Here is a 20,838-nt window from a genome sequence, read left to right on the forward strand (position 1 = left end):
TGGCATCTGCTCCCTTCACTTCATGGCAAATAGATGGGGAAACAGTGGAAACAGTGTCAGACTTTATTTCTTGGGGGTTCCCAAATCACTGCAGATGGTAACTTAAGCCATGAAATTCAAAGACGCTTGCTCCTTGGAAGAAAAGTTATGACCAACCTAGACAGCATATTAAAAAGCAGAGACATTACCTTGCTGACAAAGGTCTGTCTAGTCAAAGCTATGGTTTTTCCAGTAGCCATGTATGGATGTGAGAGTTGAACTATAAAGAAAGCCGAGCGCCGAAGAATTGATGCTTTTGAACTGTGGTGTTGGAAAAAACTCTTGAGAGTTAGTTCTTTGGACTGCAAGGAGATCCAACCAGTCCACCCTGAAGGAAATCAGTCTTGAACATTCATTGGAAGGATTGATGCTAAAGCTGAAACTCCAATACTTTGGCCACTTGATGTGAAGAACTGACTCATTTGAAAAGACCCTGATGCTGGGAAAGACTGAAGGCGGGAGGAGAAGAGGACAACAGAGGATGAGATGTTTGGATGGTATCACTGACTCAATGGACATGAGTTTGAGTAAGCTCTGGGTGTTGGTGATGGACAGGGAAGCCTGGCAGGCTGCAGTCCATGGGGTTGCAAAGAGTCAGACACGACTGAGCGATGGAACTGAACTGAGGTTAAAAAAAACTACAAGTTTCCAGTTCATCTCATGAAGGCTTGTAGTTTTTACATCTCTCAGCTTCATTCCAAACCTCCTTTTACAAAAACTGAGATGTCCAGTGTTTCTCTAATATGACATACGATGACTGTGGTCTTATGATTATGAAAAGTACAAGATTCTTGTGCTCTTGGATGCCTGAGAAAATTGTCACCCAGAGAATATTACAGGCCACAACTCATCAAAAACATACTTCCAGGCTTGAAAGTAATGAATTGGAAGGTGTTAAATGAAATCAGGAACACAAAATTGTTAGTAAGGATTAAAGTTAATGGTAGGGGTGGTGGGGAGGGTGCGGTGAGGAAGCCTCTCTTGGATTCCTAATGCTCACTCCTGTCTCTGATAGAAAATGGGGAAGTGAAGGGGGGCAGGGACAATTGTGACAGTCTACAATGTGCAAGTAGGTAAAACCCAGCCCTCTGCTTTGTATAGGTCAGTCAGTGCTTCTGTGTCACTGAATCCGTAAAAGAATGGGAAAGAGAAGGCTGTTTTCTCAACGGGTCATCCTGCATTTGGCAGATTTCCTGCCAAACTGTTCACCTGTTACTTGAGTGGCTGCAGAGAAAGGAAGGTGTAGGAATGTGGAAGACAGGCTATTTGAATTTCACTGGAGGATCCAGATCATATCAGTCAGTTACTGTATGTTCTCAAATTTTTAGAAAAATATTAGGAGTGACAAATGGCGTCACTAAACCTCCCACAATGAGGTTTAGGCCACAAAGTGATATTAGCAGAATACTCTGTAAATGCTCAGATATTTACATGGCTGTGTAAACACAGTCACTTTCTAGTGCACAAATTTCAAATCAGCAACGTATATCTGTTTTCTGCAGCTGATTGATTTTTAGACAATGACCCTCACACAAAAGACAGCTTTGGCAGCCTTGCAGACACACTTTATGTTAAATGCATAGTAAATGAGTCTCTATGACATACAAAGAGTCATAGCCCAAACACAAAGGTTTCTACTCACATGGAGGTCCAAGTGCAATTCATTTCTGTTGGGTTTCTCTCTTTCCTCATGGAGCAGAAATGGACAGGCTGGCCCTGCTCTGTAAGCCAGGACCCATGCACCTCCATCTTTGCTGGGAAGGTCTTTAGCTGCTGTCTGCTCACTGAAGCTGTCCCGGGCAAAGCCCTCAGAGGAGATGCCTAGACCAAAGCAGAGAAGTCCATGAGTGACCCAGTGGTGATAATATATCAAGCCAGCCATTTCTGGGGACTCCTATGTGGGCCACTGCATAGCACCTCTTACTTCCCTTTCTAAGTTATATTTTTAAGGTTTGCTTTCCTCCAAAAGTGCTTAAGTATTCTTTCTGCATCACACTCAGAATGAATTAAAATATATGCCCTCATATCCAAGGCATATAAAAAATAAGTCTATTAGTTGTACTCAGTGCTCCCTATTCCTCCTTACCAATCAGGCTATATAGATCATGCTCTTTCAGAACAGAATCAGAGGATGAGCTGCAGGACAGAAGTCAGGAGTCCTGGACTCCTGACTCACAAGTTGGCTTTATTTGCAAAAGGTATCACCTGAACCAAGTCACTAGTGTGTATTCTTTGAGGGCAGGAACTGCATCCAGTTCATCTTCATTTCTGGGGATAGCTGGCCTTTGGTCAGTGTGTTGAATGAGTGACACCCACGTGAGTGCACTAGGAACTCACTTTCCTATCTCCAGAATGAGAGTATTAAACTAGCTCGTCTTTGAACTGTTAGGGTGATAATAGTCAACTATGTGTCAGGCACAGTTCTTAACCCTGTTCTTCGGTTTTCAAAATAACTCTATAGGTAGGTATCATTAGGGTTCTCATTTTAGATGGGAAAACTGAAGTGCAAAGATTTTCAGTGAATGGCTTAAGATCAGTAAATGATAAAGCCAGGAATTGAACCCAGGCAGTCACACACAGGCAGGTGTGCTCTTAATGACGAGACTTCATGGTCTCTGCCTGACATTTTTGAGAGGGCGATACCTGTCCTACAATAAAAGGACTTTGTGGTCAAGTGAGCATGCAGCTTTTATCCCCAGAGCCATGACTCATGTTAGCATACTAAAGAACCTGAGATGTCCTTTAGCAAAGAAACTTAACTCTATATAATAGCATTTTCCAAACTTAGTTGACCACAGAATCCAATTAAAGGGACACCTGTTAAACATGTCACAGGCCACCAGTGTGTTCCACTTGAATAGAGTTTGGAAACAACGAGATCACCCCTAATGTCCCATAGAGCTCTCAGGCTCCTAAACCTATTCTAGTTCCTGGTAAGCAAACTTGGATATTAAGCAACCAGGCAGAAGTTAAGAGTTTAGGCTCAGTGTACTTTTGCAATAGAGATGACTGCTGGATATGTGATAGGGTGTTTATTACACATAATCCTTGTAATAGTGTCTCTTTGGCAGGGATCCAAAGCCAGCCAATGACTTCAGCCATGCTGAACACCTGACTTACAAGTAATCTGAGCCAAGAGTAAGTCAGCAAACAAAAGGACTGTGGGATAACACACTTCTCCTTTATATTAGTGTAGCATTTCAGGAGAAAATTTGGAAACACCCAAGGTTTTGCTTTTTGTTTGCCTGTTGGGTTGGTTGGTTTCCAATCACACTTTAAAACTGAAAGATGATACAGGTCACAGTGTCTCTATGGTTGCCCTCTGGCAGGCTGTCCACAAAACACTGCAGTGAAAACCAAGAAAATGAAGGTCCAGGGCCTTGGGCATCTACTCTGCAGACATGTGCATCCAGAAGGTTACACCTAAGCTCTTTCTTCACCTGAGTTAGGTGTCTTAGAATGAGGGTTTTTTCAGGAACTTGGCTTCATTCTTTCCACAAGCCTCTTGGTACCTACTGTCTCCAGACAGACTTTCTTCTGGGCTCTTGTTTAGGGCCTCTTGTGCTACAGAGTGGCCCCCACTCCTGCTCAGAAGACAGGGAGGAATAATGCCTAAAAGAACCTCAGAGAGGAGACAGTCTACTAAGCTCCTCCTGTATACTCATGGTGACCCCAAGAAGAGCGCAGTGCTGGCCATGCTTTAAGAGATGAAGAGACTAAAGCGTGGACCCCTTTTAATTTCCATTTATAAAGCTTTTCCCTCTCCTAGAATATTTCTGTTTAGAAAACTTCTATTTATTTAGCTCACCCCCCCCTCATTTTTGGCAAGAAAAGAGAAAATAAGCCTTTTAAAATTTATGGTGTACTCTAACCTAGTTACTTTGTCTTCGAAATGTATTCATTACTAATCACACCTCTCATTTCAAACCCCTCCACTTTCCACTTTTATTTTGGAATAGCTTCTGGCTTTGGGTACAGTTTATACAGATTGACAAAACAACATAAAACATGCTGTATACATCACAAAGAACATGCTGTGCAACACCTAAGGTAAGACATCTTGATCCTCAAAGGCACATTGTCTGGTGAATGGTTCATCATTTAGGTATAAGACAGTGGTAAATTCCCACGGGGATAAGGACCTCGTATCCTTAGCTAAAATGCAGACGCCCGTGGAAATGCATCCACACACCTTTCGTGGCTGTCCACCACTGCATGAAGTAGGTGTGGGGTGCATTCTAGCTCACTTAATGCAGAGGGAAAGACAATGTGAAGTTTAGGCAGAAACAATGAAAAGTAAGTTCATATTAGAAACAGTTTTAATTATGAAGAACCCGTTTCTAATACCTAATTTTAACCAGACAATATCCCTATGAAGCAAACACTCAAGGTAGAACTATGATGGGTAGTAATCTGGGGAAAGGTTGTTAGGACAGGAAAGACCAAGGGCAGAAATGAGTAACAAAACACTTCTCAAAAGTCTGACAAAGTAGGCGAGGACACAAGACAAATTCACCATTGAAAAGGACATAAACTAATAAATTCTTTTATTATTTTTATCAAAGTATAATTGATATACAATGTTGTGTTAATTTCTGCTGTAGAGCAAAGTGACTGAGTTATTCATATATGTATATATTTTCTTTTTATTTCTTGTCAAAGAAGACAATAGTTTAATGAAGAACAAACTTTTATTTTGGACCATCTATTTTCTTATTCATTCATATAAAAACACTCTTGAAATGTCTGTTTTCTGTCCAGCTAATTGATATTAGAAGTCTCACTGATTTTATCTTCTATGGTTATAGGCTTATTTGTTTTTGCATAATATCCCTGGGGATTCCCTGGTGGTTCAGATGAAAAGAATCCCCTCTGCCCCCCAAAGCAGGAGACTTGGGTTCGACCCTTGGGTCTGGAAAATACCCTGGAGGAGGAAATGGCAACCCACTCCAGCACTTCCGCCTGGAGAATCCCACGGACAAAGGAGCCCAGCTGTCCACAGTCCCGGGTGTCACAAAGAGTTGGACACAACCGAGCAACTAACACACACTGCATTTTCATATATTCTAAAAAGTATACTAGTTTGAATCTACTTACAAGTATCAGGAACCACTATTTAAGATGTCTCACAAATTTGCCATTTATCTATTTCTTATTTATGTATATGTGCTCAGTTGTGTTCCACTCCCCACAACCCCATGGACTGCAGTCCGCCAGGCTCCTCTGTCCATGTGACCCTCCTGCAAGAATACTGGAGTGGATGGCCACCTCCTCCCAGGGATCCGAACCCGCATCTCCAGCATTGTAGGCGGAACCCTTACCACTGAGCCAGCGTGGATAGCCCATTTATTTTTCATAGTAGGAAAACTGCAGGGAGGTTGATTGGTTGCTGGCATTGATAAACAGCTTAAGGATACATCCTTCTGGCTTTTTATTACATCATCATCATAGGCTGGCATTTTGCTTCTTGCCTCCAAGATGCCTGTTGCATCGCCAGGCATGAGGAGAAAAGTCAGTGCCAGAGCTGTTGTTACCACTGAGCAGGAAAGAGAAACATTTCTAGAAATCTCTTGTCAGGCTTCTGCTTTAGTCTCATTGCCTAAAACTGAAAATATTCTTTTCCAATGTGGTTTGTTACAGGATATTGAATATAGTAAGGACCCTGAGCTATACAGTAGGATCTGTATATCCATTCTGCATATAATGGTCTGCGAACCCCAACCTCCGATTTCATTATATATTTTATAGAATGGATAAACAACAAGGTTCTGCTGTATAGCACAGAGAACTGTGGTCAATATGATAAGCCATAATGAAAAAGGATATTTAAAAATAAAGTGTATATATATATGTGTGTGTGTGTGTGTGTGTGTATAACTAAAGTAAGTCTTTGAAGAGTTTTAATAATATCAACTCATTTTTTGAACTGTCAAAAATAAAGCATATGTCTATGCCTACTAAAATAGGTAGTGTCCATACTACTCTCTTCAACTGAATATATTTAATAAAGACAGATAAAAATTATCTGAAATTAGGTAAGCATATTCTGTCACAACAGTCAAATATCATTTAAATTTCTAATGCAAATAGATTTTGAGGTGTTAGATTTTCATGGGAACATTTTACGAAAAGCTTAAAACAGCCTTATCAACATAATCATGTCTTCCCCCTTTCATGTGCATAGACTATAAATCTAATTTTTCCTCAGTATTTATTAGTTATTTTGTTTCTCAGAATCATTTCAGCAGCTTGATGGACCACACGTACACACACAGGTTAATTCCACAATTGACCATATGTTAATACAACATACAGCACGGTCACAGTACAGGAAGGGCAACTTACCTTAGGACCACTTTGAAAGTCTGTGTTTTTCCCATATGAGCTGCACTTCCTGATGCTAACCTACAACATCAAACTGGGATTTTGCTGTCAATTATCAATACAAAGGAAGCAGACGGAAAGGAAACGTGATGTGCCATTTAAACCTGGAGGCAGTCTCCACAGCCCAGCTTCCCCAGTGGAGTGAGTCTCCCTACCTTAGATATACTGGTTTATTGTTCCCACATCTTTACTCGCTTCATTGTGATTATTCACCCAAGGCCTTTCCAGTTGCTTTTGTAGCTTCTCCCACCGATGTAGATGTCATACATTTCCCCAGGCCCATGGACTCCGAGTCCCTGGATGCTAGGTGTGGCCCTGTGACTTGTCTGGTGAAACTGAATGTGGCCAGTGTGACACTGTGCCAGTCCTGAGCCAAGACCTGGAGAGGCATTGTGTGTTTTAACACCCTGCCTTGTGTTTCTGCCATTACCACAAAATAAGCATGTCTAGGGAGCCTGGACTTAGACACAGAGCAGACCCAAACCCTGTCCTACCTCCCTGAGCCAGCACAGCTGAACTCAGATCAGATCAAGTGAACCTTGCCAACTCTTAGACCAATGGACGAAAACAATACATATTTGCTCTGAGCCACTAAGATTTGAGTTTTGTATGTTGAAATAGCTGCCTTATACACTCTATCATTTGTCCCCACCAGAAACACTATACCTATTTAAAAAAAAATCAAACCATTTCAGCTGAGAGGACTAAAAGACTACAATATGTTTCATTTATAATTTGTACTGAAAATATTCACTGTATTAGGTTTTGAAAATATTAGGTGAAAAATCACAGCATGCCCATATTCTTATTCATACCACAATCCACACACAAACTACATTTCATTAAAAATCATAACCTTATTTACCAGGCATTGGTTTTAATTATCACACACACACACACACACACACACCCCCAATGTCCAAAGAGAAGTATGCAAACATACTGTATAATCAGATCTGGACAAAAATCTCTAAGGAACAAAATTACAGTGGCTTTCAGCCTTTCTCCTCTAATTTTCACATCATACTGAGCCCTCACTTGACAGCAATGATGGAGTATTATGCCTCCAAAAGGAGAAGAGAGAAAAAAAAAAAAACCCTCAGCCTGAAACTCTCATGAATTTTGTTCCTATGCTGTAGCTCCCAAGGCTATCCATCATACTTGACTTAAAATAAATCCAAAGAGGTGAAATTTTCTCAACCGTGAATATCAGAACTGATATGTAAAGGGAGACAGGTTGTCTTCCGTTATATTATTCAAACATGTACTTACAAGCAAGAGAGACAGCAATCTAAATGTGTAGCTAATGGAAAGTGACACTGTTAAGTACTTGTAAAGAGTGTGTGCCTGTGTGTAATTATTCATGTCTATGTCTAGGAAGATGGAGCTTTGGCAAAAGTCTCATGGCTGGTATCTGTCAATTAGAGATCAACCCTCGGCAATCCCACTGTCCCAATTTTCATTCCTTGTGATATTTAACAATATAATGTCATTAAACCAGCCAGGCAGACACAACTTTGAGAAAGTATCTTACTAATCCAGCTCAGCCTCTAACTCTCCTCATAAGAAGTACATAGAGAGAGAAATGATGAGCACAGACAGACAGGTGGACAGTGTCCAGCAGCAGAGAAGGCTGTGGGTAGATCCAGAAGTAAGACAGATGGAGGGGTAGGCATATCAATTTCAGAATCTATGAAGAAAGCATCCAATTCCATCGAACAAATGCAATGCTATTTGGATTTTTAAGATTATGTGTGAATTCAAACAAAATATAATTTAGAGTTAGAGGGGATCTTATTTATCTCCCCTCCCTATTGCTCATTTTATAGTTGAGGGAATAGAAACCCAGGAAGATTGTAATATTTCTGACATACCCAGATAGTGGCAAAGGCAGAACTAAAATCCAGGTTCCAAGGAAATCTTTCATGCTGTTTAGAGGAGGACATTATTGTCAATTCCCAGATGGGAATACTGAAGTCTGAGGAAGAAGGAGATGTGAATGATTTGATAGGTGGGATCGAGTCTTAACTGTGACCTTTACTAATTGTTTTGATGTTGGTGGAATTACCAGACCTTCTTGAATCTTTATTTCCTCATTAGTAAGATGAGCATAATAAAAATATGCCTAATATTGAGCTGTGCTCAAAATCATTTTCCTGCAGAAAACTTTTCGTGGATTCAGGGTGATCAATTGATGGAGTATGAAAACAAGATCCTATGTATAAAACAGTCTTATGGACTCTGTGGGAGAGGGAGAGGGTGGGAAGATTTGGGAGAATGGCATTGAAACATGTAAAATATCATGTATGAAACGAGTTGCCAGTCCAGGTTCAATGCACGATACTGGATGCTTGGGGCTAGTGCACTGGGACGACCCAGAGGGATGGTATGGGGAGGGAGGAGGGAGGAGGGTTCAGGATGGGGAACACATGTATACCTGTGGCGGATTCATTTTGATATTTGGCAAAATTTGACAATTTTTTAAAGTTTAAAAATAAAAAATAAAAGAGAAGAAGAAAGCTGTTTACAACAAAAGCATATTACACATCACATACTTGTGTTAAGGACTATTTTTTTTTTTTTTTTTGTCAAAGAAGATACAGGGAAGAAAAATTAAGCTCATAAGAATTCACAGTAGCACTCCAGTGCAGCAGATCCCAAATCTGTTCAAGTTCTAAAAATAGAATTCACATCATCAAATGCAATAGCTCTCAGAAAGTGGCTGATCATCTCTAGAAAGTGCAGCTCCTCAGGGCACTTCAGAGACACCACACTAAGACACATTTTCCCCAAGTTCTGAATGAAACTATTTATAGGCATCACTATAGATGAAATCGCTTTTTAAAGAGGTACATCAAATCTTTTTTTATGATTATTACATTAACCTCCTTCCATGATCTTTTCCTGTAGAGAATACAAATGTTAGATGAGAGGCAAATATTACTCACGCCAGGAAACTGAACTGTGGCTATAGTTATACTGGATATTTTAACACCTGAAAACAGGGATGTGTATTTAAAAAAGCACAAATGCTGCTGCGTCACTCTGCTTTAGAAATAATACAAGGGAGGAGGAGGAGAACCTAAGTAAGGTTTGGTACAGAAAAGATCAATAAACGGTCAAATCTGGAAGGCTCTAATGTTCACTGAGATATTAAGAGCCTCTGTCCATTCACATATAGTAAATGCTGAAGAAATTGATATTGGTACTTCAAATGCCTAGGTTATCAATACTTTTGGTGTGCTTGGTCATGAGGAATATACTTGCTTATTGAAAAAAAATTACTGAAGAACAAGAATAAATGTGTTTCTTACAGTATTCATTATAAATAAATTTGAATAACCTTTTTTTCTTTTTAGTCACATTGCCCCAGTTATTATGGGGATAATTCCACCAGTGGGAAACCCAACTCTTGAAGAGATATGACATAATTACTAATTATCTTAATAGCCAAGGTAGTACAAAAAAAAACTAAGCCTTGGATGATAAAATATATAATCAACATGTTTTCTAAAAATCTCTCTAAAAAGAAATGATCTTAAGGAATTCACCAAAAAATGAATACACATAAAAGAGCAATACAAAGAAAAAAAGAAGGCACATATGCTAATTCTAAAGGTAAACATTTGAGATATTAAGAACAAAATATGGTTTTGAGTGTTCTTATAAATCAAGGATGAAGCTGTATTTAGTTATTTCACCTCTATTACCAAAAAGAAGAATCACTAATTCTGTGGGTGGGCAAAAGTTTTTCTAATATTAAATTCTGAGAGAAATTGCTAGATTACAGAATTCCCACCTAAGCCTTTTCACTGACTATACAGTCAGCAAAAACAAGACTGGGAGCTGACTGTGGCTCAGATCATGAGCTCCTTATTCCAAAATTTAGGCTTATATTGAAGAAAGTAGGGAAAACCACTAGGCCATTCAGGTATGACCTAAATCAAATCCCTTATGATTATATAGTGGAGGTGACAAATAGATTCAAGGGATTATTAGATCTGGTAGAGAGAGCGCCTGAAGAACTATGGGTGGAGGTTTGCAACATTGTACATGCAGTGGTGACCAAAACCACCCCCAAGGAAAAGAAATACAAGAAGGCGAAGTGGCTGTCTGAGGAGACCTTACAAATAGCTGAGAAAAGAAGAGACGCAAAAGGCAAAGGAGAAAAGGAAAGATACATCCAACTGAAGGCAGAGTTCCAGAGAATAGCAAGGAGACAGAAGAAAGCCTTCTTAAGTAAACAATGCAAAGAAATAGAAGGGAACAATAGACTGGGAAAGTCTAGAGGTCGCTTCAACAAAATCAGAGATACAAAGGGAATATTTTGTGCAAAGATGGGCTCAATAAAGGACAGAAAAAGCAAGGACCTAACAGAAGCAGAAGAGATTAAGAAGAGGTGACAAGAATACACAGAAGAACTATACAAAAAAAAAAAAAAAAAAAGGTTTTAATGACCTAGATAATCATGGTGTGGTCACTCTAACCTAGAGAACACATCCTGGAGTGTGAAGTCAAGTAGGCCTTAGAAAACATTACGACAAACAAAGCTAGTGGAAGTGATGGAATTCTAGCTAAGATATTTCAAATTCTAAAAGATGATGCTGTTAAAGTGCTGCATTCAATATGTCAGCAAGTTTGGAAAACTCAGCACTGGCCACAGGACTGGAAAAAGTCAGTTTTCATTCCAATCCCAGAGAAGGGGAATGCCAAAGAATGTTCAAACTACCATACAATTGTGCTCATTTCACATGCTAGCAAGGTAATGCTCAAAATCCTTCTAGCTAGGCTTCAACAGTATGTGAACCAGGAACTTCCCAATGTACAACCTGGATTTAGAAAAGGCAGAGGAACTAGAGACCAAATTGTCATCAACTGTTGGATCATAGAAAAAGCAAGGGAATTCCAGAAAAACATGTTTTCATTGACTATGCTAAAGCCTTTGACTGTGGATCACAACAAACTGAAAAATTCTGAAGGAGATGGGAATACCAGACCACTTTACCTGTCTCCTGAGAAACCTATAAGCTGGTCAAGAAGCAACTATTAGAACCAGATAAGGAACAAACAATGGTTCAAAATTTGGAAAGGAGTATGTCAAGGACGTATATTGTCACCCAGTTTATTTAACTTATATGCAGAGTACATCATGTGAAATGCCAGGCTGGATGAATCACAAGCTGGAATCAAGATTGCCAGGGGAAGTATCAACAACCTCAGATATGCAGATGATACCACTCTAATGGCATAAAGTGCAGAGGAACTAAAGAGCCTCTTGATAAGGATGAAAGAGTAGAGTGAACAAGCTGACTTAAAACTCAACATTCAAAAACAAAGATCATGGCATCTGGTCCCATCACTTCATAGCAAATAGATGGGGAAAAAGTAGAAACAGTGGCAGCTTTTATTTCCTTGGGCTCCAAAATCACTGTAGACAGTAACTGCAGCCACAAAATTAAAAGATGGTTGTTCCTTGGAAGAAAAGCAATGATAAGCCTAGACAGCATATTAAAAAGCAGAGACATCACTTTGCCAGCAAACATCCATATAATCAAAACTGTGGTTTTTCCAGTAGTCATATACAGATGTGAGAGTTGGACCATGAAGAAGGCTCAGTGCCAAAGAATTGATGTTTTTGAACTGTGGTGCTGGATAAGACTCTTAGGAGTCCCTTGGAAAGCAAGGTGATCAAACCAATCAGTTCTAAAGGTAATCAACCCTGAATATTCATAGGAAGGACTGATGTTGAAACTGAAGTGCCAAAACTTTGGCCACCTGATGTGAAGAGTCAACACATTGGAAAAGACCCTGATGCTGGAAAAACTGAGGGCAGGAAGAGAAGGGGATGACAGAGGATGAGATGGCATCACCGACTCAATCGACATGAGTATGAGCAAACTCCAGGACATAGTGAAGGACAGGTAAGCCTGGAATGCTGTAGTCCATGAGGTCGCAAAGAGTTGGACATTACTTAGCAACTGCACAACACCTGAGCCGTAGCCCTATCCCAGCTGTTAGACCAATAGTTGACTTCAAAGAGCCAATTGGGCTGGTCTAGTCATCTGTCAGTGACCTTTGTCCTTCTAGCTAGAAAGCTTTGGAGATTATCTTGACCACTCAATGATTTGGAACTGAAGCGATGAGTTTTTCAGCAGATCAGCTAAATAGCAGCATCCTAGAAACAGCAGGCTTGTTTAAATGAACCCCTTTTTCTGTGTCTTAGGAAACGGAGTTTTTCTATCTCCCTTCTTCTCCCAGTCATTAGTACTGAAGAGAAGTTCAGCACTTTATCCCAGCAACCTTAGCTGAGGCCTGATTATCACTTTCTCTCTCCAAAAATTCACTCTCCTAAGGGTAAGGTATGTCCTACATATGGGATGTTTACTATGCATCACACACTTTATGTATTTTGCACATTATTGAGAATCTTCACAATAATCCTGCAAGTTAGAGGTAAAACTAATGAATACTGACATTAACTTTGCCCAGGGTCAAACAGCAAGTACGAGAATTAGGTTCTGAACCCAAAGCCTAGAATTAGCCTCCTGCCATAAACAACTGAAAACTAAGCAAAATATAGGAAATTAACTATTTTCAGATATTTGCTAGCAAGCAATGCCAGAGAAGGCAATGGTACCCCACTCCAGTACTCTTGCCTGGAAAATCCCAGGGATGGGGGAGCCTGGTGGGCTGCAGTCCATGGGGTCGCACAGAGTCGGACACGACTGAAGTGACTTAGCAGCAGCAGCAGCAAGCAGTGGAAGTACTGTAATCCTTGAGAGAGGTACAACAAATCAAGTGAGCCTCAAAATTGCCTAGGCTTATAGCTAAGAGGTGGTTTTTGGACTGAAAAATAATTAAAAGGGCCCCAATGGCCTATGGGACACTGTCAAGTAGTCTAATGTATGTAAAATTAGAAGCAGGGGTCCAGGAGAGACAGAATATATTTAAAGAAAAATTGACTTTCACAAGCACTCAGAGCTTCCAAAAAGTTTTTAAATCTCCAGACCTTAAGCATGGGCAACCAATGACTGTGAGACAGATGAGGACATCTCATGTAAACAGCAAGGACGTGGGAGCAAAAGGAGAAAGAGGTTGTGTCACTTTTGACCTGCTGGATCAAGATTTTTAAAGGTGGCTACTTTTTTTTAGCAACCATATCTTTGCCACCTGGCCCTGTTCCATACCTCCAGTTCTTGCCAGCTTACTATAACAGTCTCTGCCATTTCCTCCTTCAGCCCCCTAGGGCTGATAATGGTTTTTTGCTAGTGTCTAGGAACCTCACAAACTCATGCTGGTTTTCTTAATTGATCTGGACATAATCTCTTTATTAAGTTTACTTTTGAATATATACCCTCTGTTTTCTGCCAGGACTCTGATAGAGTAATGTGAATCAGGAATGGGGTTTATTTCCTACCTTTTAGCATGCTTTTATTATTAAGGCATTTAGGGCACTTGCTATCTGATGCTTGCTGTATCCAGATGAAATAATAGCAGCAATGTAATGGGTCAGCATAATATTTTAAGAGCTATCAAAATGATCAAACTCCTTTCAGACTTTCTGACAGAGAAGAAGTAAACTGTCACACCTTAAGGTAAGGCAATGACAAGTACACTGCTATCCCTTCCAGATGAAGACGAATTGGTTGCTGTGAAAATAAAGCATTTTCTGTATCAATAAATGAATATTAACTCCCCCAGGCTGTGTTGATATACTCAGGAAATATACCATATCTGAAACAGCACTTGCAATTTGTATCCCAATGTAATTAAGTTTAGAATAATCCAGACATTCTCTAAAAACCATCTGTTTTCTCACTAGCCACAAGAGAATTTAAATGGGAGCGCAGTATGAGTCACCACTCCTGCATCTTTCAAAGCTTTGATGGTGTCACAAATCTCTGCAATTACCCCAAAGATATAGTATATGCTTTCAACTAGCAGGAAAATGTTGGTGCTCTTTCTCCTAGAACATACAGATGTGGAGACCAAAAGTAGAAGTGAGAGGGGCCCCCTCACATTATTAGATTAATTAATCGCTTGCATAATTTTAACTTCTTATTCTTGCAACATTGGACTTGGGGGGTTCAGAGATCTTAGTGCCCAGAGGAGGGAGGCTTCCAACAAGGGAACTCAGTCATGGTGCATTAGACAGGAAGCTAAGAAGGCTCCCCGACCACTTTAAGTTTTCATACACTAAAGATGCGTCTATTTCATTTCAGTGCCTCACCAAGTGAATGTCTTCAGTTGAATATTTTGAACTGGGCCTAGAATATTAAACTTCAGCAATCAAAGAAACAGGAATCAATGTTAAAGCTGCACATTTTGAAAAATAGTCTAGAATGAATGTCCTCACATCAATATTAAAATGATACAAAGAATGTACTGTGAAACAAATACTCTCAAAAATTCCGTGGTGAGAGAGTAAGTTGGTGTTCATCCTTGATAAGCTATTTGGCAATATGTACCTGAAATAGGGGTGGACAACTCTGGCACAAGAGCCAGCCAGATACAGCACACAGCTTGTTTTCGTACAGCTTGTGAGCTAAGAATGGCTTTTGCATTTTTTTCCATTTTTAAAGGAGGAGAAGGAGGAGGAAGAGGCAGGGAGAGGAGGTAGTGGATGAGGAGGAGAATGGGGGAAAGAGTAGGGGGAGGAAGAAGCCACAGAGAAGAAGCCTTAGCCTACAAAGTAAAAAATATTTACTACTTGACTCTTGACAGAAAAAGTTAGCTGATACCTACTTAAAATGTTAAACACGTCCTTATCTTTTAATCACTAAATCCTGACTTGTGTGAATCTATCCTAGAAGAATAATCATTTTGTTATTCAAGCTCTATTATAGGGCATTCCCGGTGGCTCAGTGGTAAACAATCCGCCTACCAATGCAGGAGACATGGGTTTGATCCCTGATCCGGGAAGATCCCACGTGCCTGAGAGCAACTAAACCCATGCACCACAATTACTGAGTCTGTGTTCTAGAGCTGGGGAGCCACCACTACCGAGCCCATGTGATGCAACTACAGAAGCCCGCTTGCCCTAGAGGGCATGCTCCACAACAAGAGAAACCACGGCAACCATTTCCTTCTCCAGGGGATCTTCCCGACCCAGGGATCAAACCCGGGTCCCCCGCATTGTAGGCAGATGCTTTAACCTCTGAGCCACCAGGGAAGCCCTAATGAGAATCCCACCCTCCATAACTAGAGAAAAGCCCATGCAGCAACAAAGACCCAGCACAGCCAAAACTAAATAAATAAAAGATCTATTATAAAGATATATTACAAAATATCCATCAAAGAATAATCTATAGTTTAAAAAGGGAGAATATTTATTTGTCCAAGCTGTGTAGAATCTAAGTTTACCAACCAGAGATCTAACTCACACCCCTTGCATTAGAAGCACCGAATCTTATCCACTGGACCTCCAGGGCAGTCTCCCAGAACTGAGGAACTAAATGTTGTAAACACTATATATACACTCGCTATTAGAATGATTTCTCTTTACTTGGTGCTGAATTAGACCCCACAAGGCAAAAAGGAAGAATGGGGCAGAACTCCATTTCTCCAAAGGGTTCACTTTTAAATTCAAATGAATGGTTCAATAATATGTTTTCATGTTCCATTTGATTCATTTTGAAATATTTCAGCTGTTTCTCATTTTCCCTTCAAGCTAGTATATGCCCAAAAGGAAAAAAAATTAAAAAAAAAAAAAAAAAAAAAGCATGCAGCAGCAAACAAAACCTAAGCCACCAAAAAGAATTTCATGTTTTTCCTCAGTAGAGTATTATAGGAGTCAGGGTCTTTTCAAAATGGTTTGTTTGGCTAAGTTATCATAGTTTTTTTTCCTTTACATTTAAAACATAAAATTAATCCTAATCATCTTCAATTTAATAACTAGTTTTTCATATTTTATCACTATCTGAAAATTGCCTCCCCTCCTCCCACGAGGAGACTGTTATAATCGCAAATGTGATTTTACTATGCCTTAGGGCTATTGTTTACTAGAAAACACAGCTCCAATTTAAAACGCATGTCAGTAGAAAAATCAATTTAATAGAAGAAAATTAATTTCATTGGCAAATCTTTCAGGAAAGCAATTGATCCATAAATTGAGCTAAATCTATACGAAGAAGAGAATTGAGCTCACCATATATTTTTCACCTAAGAAGAACTTATCAATATACTCAAGTTCATGATTAATATTCCCTGGAATGATTCCACCAAACAAATAATAGAATTGGAACCTCTGAGTCTAGCACTGCTGAGAAATTATAAATAAGCACAAGGTTGTCAATAATGGCTTCAGAAGGACAAGAGGATTAGACTGAATTGTGCTGAGAGGTATTTCAGGTGTAAGGTTTTTACTGTGGGTTTGCATTTTATTTACAAACATAGATCTAGATTTTCTTGACAAATTTTCACAATTTATGATTTAAAATAATATGAGGCACTGCACCGACTTGTTGCTAATGAGCAAAAGCACCAAATCATTTCTTGTCTTTCATTTGAAATGACAGCCATATCTATCAATGATAGTGATGCAGAAAATTCCTAGGGAAAGCCACAACCACCTTGGTATGAGGTTAGGGGAGATAATACATAACCAAATTCAGCACGATTAAAACATGAGATATGCCCATGATGGCTTCAGCCTTTGAGAATAAAAGGAAATGAAAACACAATTACTAGGGAAATGAGTAATATGTATCTACTCCTGCAGCAATGTCTACCAGCTAATTTAATTCTTAAATAGTTCTATAATTTGCCATGGAATCAAGGATAATGTGAATTAACTGAAAAGAGAAAATAGTAAAGGAAAAGTTGGATATCTTGATTTAGATTAACAAAGGTGTTACTCTGCTGAAGGGATTTGATACTGTTTTTCTTTGCACAAATTTTAAAAATAGTTTCTATTTTTAATACAGTGTGAATTTGAGCCTTAATATTTGCTCCATTAAAAGAAAAGAAAAACAGTAAGAATGTTGAAATCTCATTGTGATGGTTTCTGTGTTAAATGAGTGAGACCCTTTCCAAAGATTCTTAGACAGTGGAGCTGCCCTGGAAGGCAGCATTTGTAAGCTGGGGAGCTGTCCAAAAACACCAAGTACATGCTCTGTTCTGATGATCAATAAAAAATGCCATCTGCCTCACATCTGCCCATACAAGGGACTAGGCACTGAGGAGTTCATAATAAATGAGTCTAGGCCCAAAGGTCTGAGTGTTCAGACTGTTTCATTGCCAAATGCACCAGGCAGGTGTCCGGGGCAGGAGTCATTTCCCAGAATTAGAAACACATTTTCTCTGGACCATTTTGAGCTTCTTCTACCAGGAAAAGAACAAGCAAAAGGCGGTGGGGGTTTTGCTTAACAGCTAGCATGATTTATCCCATTAGATGGAAACAGGATTGCTGGAGATTCTGTGGGTATAAGAGGAATCTGGGGGACAGGTTAGTAGGTGACTCTTGTAATGTTATCTAGGCTGTACTGGCAAAGGTTGAGACCCCTCAGAAAAAAAGGTTCAGACCCCAGAGGAATTCAGACCTGCTGAAATGCTGGCTGAAGGCAAGCATAACTTGAAACAGGAAATGAATGGGGAAAGACTGAGTGTAGTTTATGACCTTATGATTAGGTAAACAGGGAATCTTGACTGAACCTCTATTTTCTTACATACTGTTGGGATATCTAGAGACTGATTAATTCTTCCTATTTATCCTTTCAATTAATACTATTAACTTTTTCTTTGTCTCCCCCCTCCTTTTTGAGGGGTTTCTTTTCTATATGCATGATATATTAATTGCAATAAAAATATTCATTTGATTCATAAGTTGCAAAACATTTAAATGGAGTATGATGGGACAAGAGGAGAAATGAACACTATCCAGTGACTGTGAACTCAAAGAATAGGGTTCGCATGACATCACTTCTGGATCCAGTAACTGCCAGTCTATGTTATCTCCAGTGAAGGAGGAAGTGTTTGTGGTTATACATGATAGAACTAGAGCAAAGCTGCCAAGGACCTACCCGGATGCACAGATGTTTACATCTATAGGATAAAGGAGAGATTTCTAGAAGGCATCTCTAGAATGTTGGCCTGTCCCTTCACTCTTCTCCCTTTTCTGGGAACAGCTCCCAGAATCTAAGGGGGAGCCTCTGAACAGCAATTGTGGTCGGAATTTTTCAGAAGTGACTGGTCATAAAATAGCTACCTGTGTGTGTGTGTTAGTTGCTCAGTCATGTCTGACTCTTTGAGACCCCATGGTCTTCTCTAAGCAAGACCATGGATTTCTCTAAGCAAGAATACTGGAGTGGGTTGCCATTCCCTTTTCTGGGGGATCTTCCCAACCCAGGGGTTGAACCCAGGTCTCCTGCTTTGCAGGCAGATTCTTTGCCATCTGAGCTACAAGGGAAGCCCAAAATAGCTACCTGACCCAAGTTAATGCCAATGTTTTTTGGTTTTTTTTTTTTGCCAAAAAGAAAAAAAAAAAAAGAAACAAGAAACTAAAAGAGACTTAAAGTCATTGGATCTGGGTTATGTAAATGATAGAAAAGACCCATGAAATCTTGCTTACAAGCAGAGCTTTGTGGTTGCCACCTGGCCCAAGCCTCAGTTATTCGAATCTTCCTTAACTTCATAAAGTACCATCGTATTTCCAAATAAATTCCTGTCTTGTTTAAGCTAACCAGAGTCAGTTGGTTGAAATCAGTGCTTCACAAACTAAGTCTAAGAAATGAAAATAAGAAAAATTTCATTTGGAATTGCCTCTGTGGCTAAACAAACAAACAAAAAAAAAAGAGTAGGGGTCAGTTTTCTTTAACATGTATTTAATTTTAGGAAAATGTATACTCTCATCATTTGACTCTATTACTCTTCAAAGGAATCTTGAATCCTACAGATACACTCCCAAATCCTCTGTCTTACTGGATCAGTGATCAAGTCTCAGTCTTCATCTCATGAACTTTTCAGTAGCTTTATGCAGAAGTGAAAACACATTTTTCCTCTTGAAATTCCTTTCTAGAAACCCAAAACCCCATCCTTAGCACTCTTCCAGTTTTCCTCCTAGTTCACTACTCACTCTTGCTGGCTTCTTGGCCCCCGACCTCCACTTTACCTCCAGGTTATTAACCTTAGTACCACTGACATCTGGGGTCAGATAATTCTTCATCGTGGGAGAATGTTCTGTGCGCCATAGGATGTTCAGTAGACTCTCTGGCCTTTGTCCACTGCTTACCAGTAGCACCCCGCCCTCCTCCCTCCTGTCGGTTGTGACAGCTAAAAATGTGTCCAGACATTGCCAGATGTCACTGTGTTGAGAACCAAAGCTCTAAATGTTTCAGCATCCCAAAGATCTGTACTGAGCCCTTTTCTCCATCATCACCCTCTCCCTTGATCACCTCAATTAGCCTCAAAAGTTTAAATGAGTGTTAGTTGCTTCAGTCGTGTCTGACTCTTTGCCACCCCATGGACTATAGCCTGCCAGCCTCCTCAGTCTATGGAATTCTCCAGGCAAGAATACTGGAGAGGATATTCTCTTCTCCAGGGGATCTTCCTGATCCAGGGATAGAACCCAGGTCTCCTTCATTGCAGGCAGACTCTTTACCATCTGAGCCACCAGGGAAGCCCCACTGAAATTCTAATGACTCCCAAATTAATGTATCCAGCCAGACCTATCACCCTCCTGTCTCACAAAGGCATCAATGACTCACTGCATGAAATATGGATCCCAAACTCATGATTTTCATCCTAAACGTGCTCCTTCCTCAGTCTTTCCCACTTAGTCAAATGGCATCAATATCTAATCTTTCTAAAATTAAGAACCTGCTTCATCCTTGAATCCTCTCTTCCTCCCACATACCACAATAATGTTAGGAACAAGACTTATCTGATCAGGTATTAAATAGTACCCTGTATCTGATCACTTGGCATATTATTACCACCCAGTCCAAGCCACTATCTACTCTCATATGGGTAACTGACATAATCTCCCAGCTCTTTTCACTTCTTCACTCCTGTTCCCCATAATATTATCCCAAAGCATCCAAGGCATCTTTTAAAATGTCATCAGTTCAGTTCAGTTGCTCAGTCTTGTCCAACTCTTTGTGACCCCATGAATTGCAGCACACCAGGCCTCCCTGTCCATTGCCAATTCCCGGAGTTCATTCAAACTCACGTCCATCGAATCGGTGATGCCATCCAGCCATCTCATCCTCTGTCTTCCTCTTCTCCTCCTGCCCCCAATCCCTCCCAGCATCAGAGTCTTTTCCAATGAGTCAACTCTTCGCATGAGGTGGCCAAAGGACTGGAGTTTCAGCTTTAGCATCATTCCTTCCAAAGAAATCCCAGGGCTGATCTCCTTCAGAATGGACTGGTTGGATCTCCTTGCAGTCCAAGGGACTCTCAAGAGTCTTCTCCAACACC

At 40.0% G+C, this 20,838-nt stretch overlaps 1 protein-coding gene across 16 annotated transcripts in view; it reads right to left on the reverse strand.

Annotated features, from left to right (window-relative positions):
• Positions 1 to 20,838, reverse strand: part of FMN1 (formin 1) — a 498,278-nt gene that overhangs the window by 355,853 nt on the left and 121,587 nt on the right. For 15 of the 16 annotated variants that reach the window (XM_025295965.3, XM_025295966.3, XM_044925239.2 and 12 more), the window contains one exon: positions 1,682 to 1,860. The exons of the other annotated variant lie outside the window; for it this stretch is intronic. In XM_025295965.3, coding sequence (XP_025151750.3) covers positions 1,682 to 1,860 — 179 coding nt within the window. The remainder of the gene's footprint in view (positions 1 to 1,681; positions 1,861 to 20,838) is intronic. 16 annotated transcript variants of the gene reach the window in all.

This window comes from Bubalus bubalis, chromosome 11 (assembly GCF_019923935.1).
Source record: "Bubalus bubalis isolate 160015118507 breed Murrah chromosome 11, NDDB_SH_1, whole genome shotgun sequence".
Classification (NCBI taxonomy): Eukaryota; Metazoa; Chordata; class Mammalia; order Artiodactyla; family Bovidae; genus Bubalus; species Bubalus bubalis.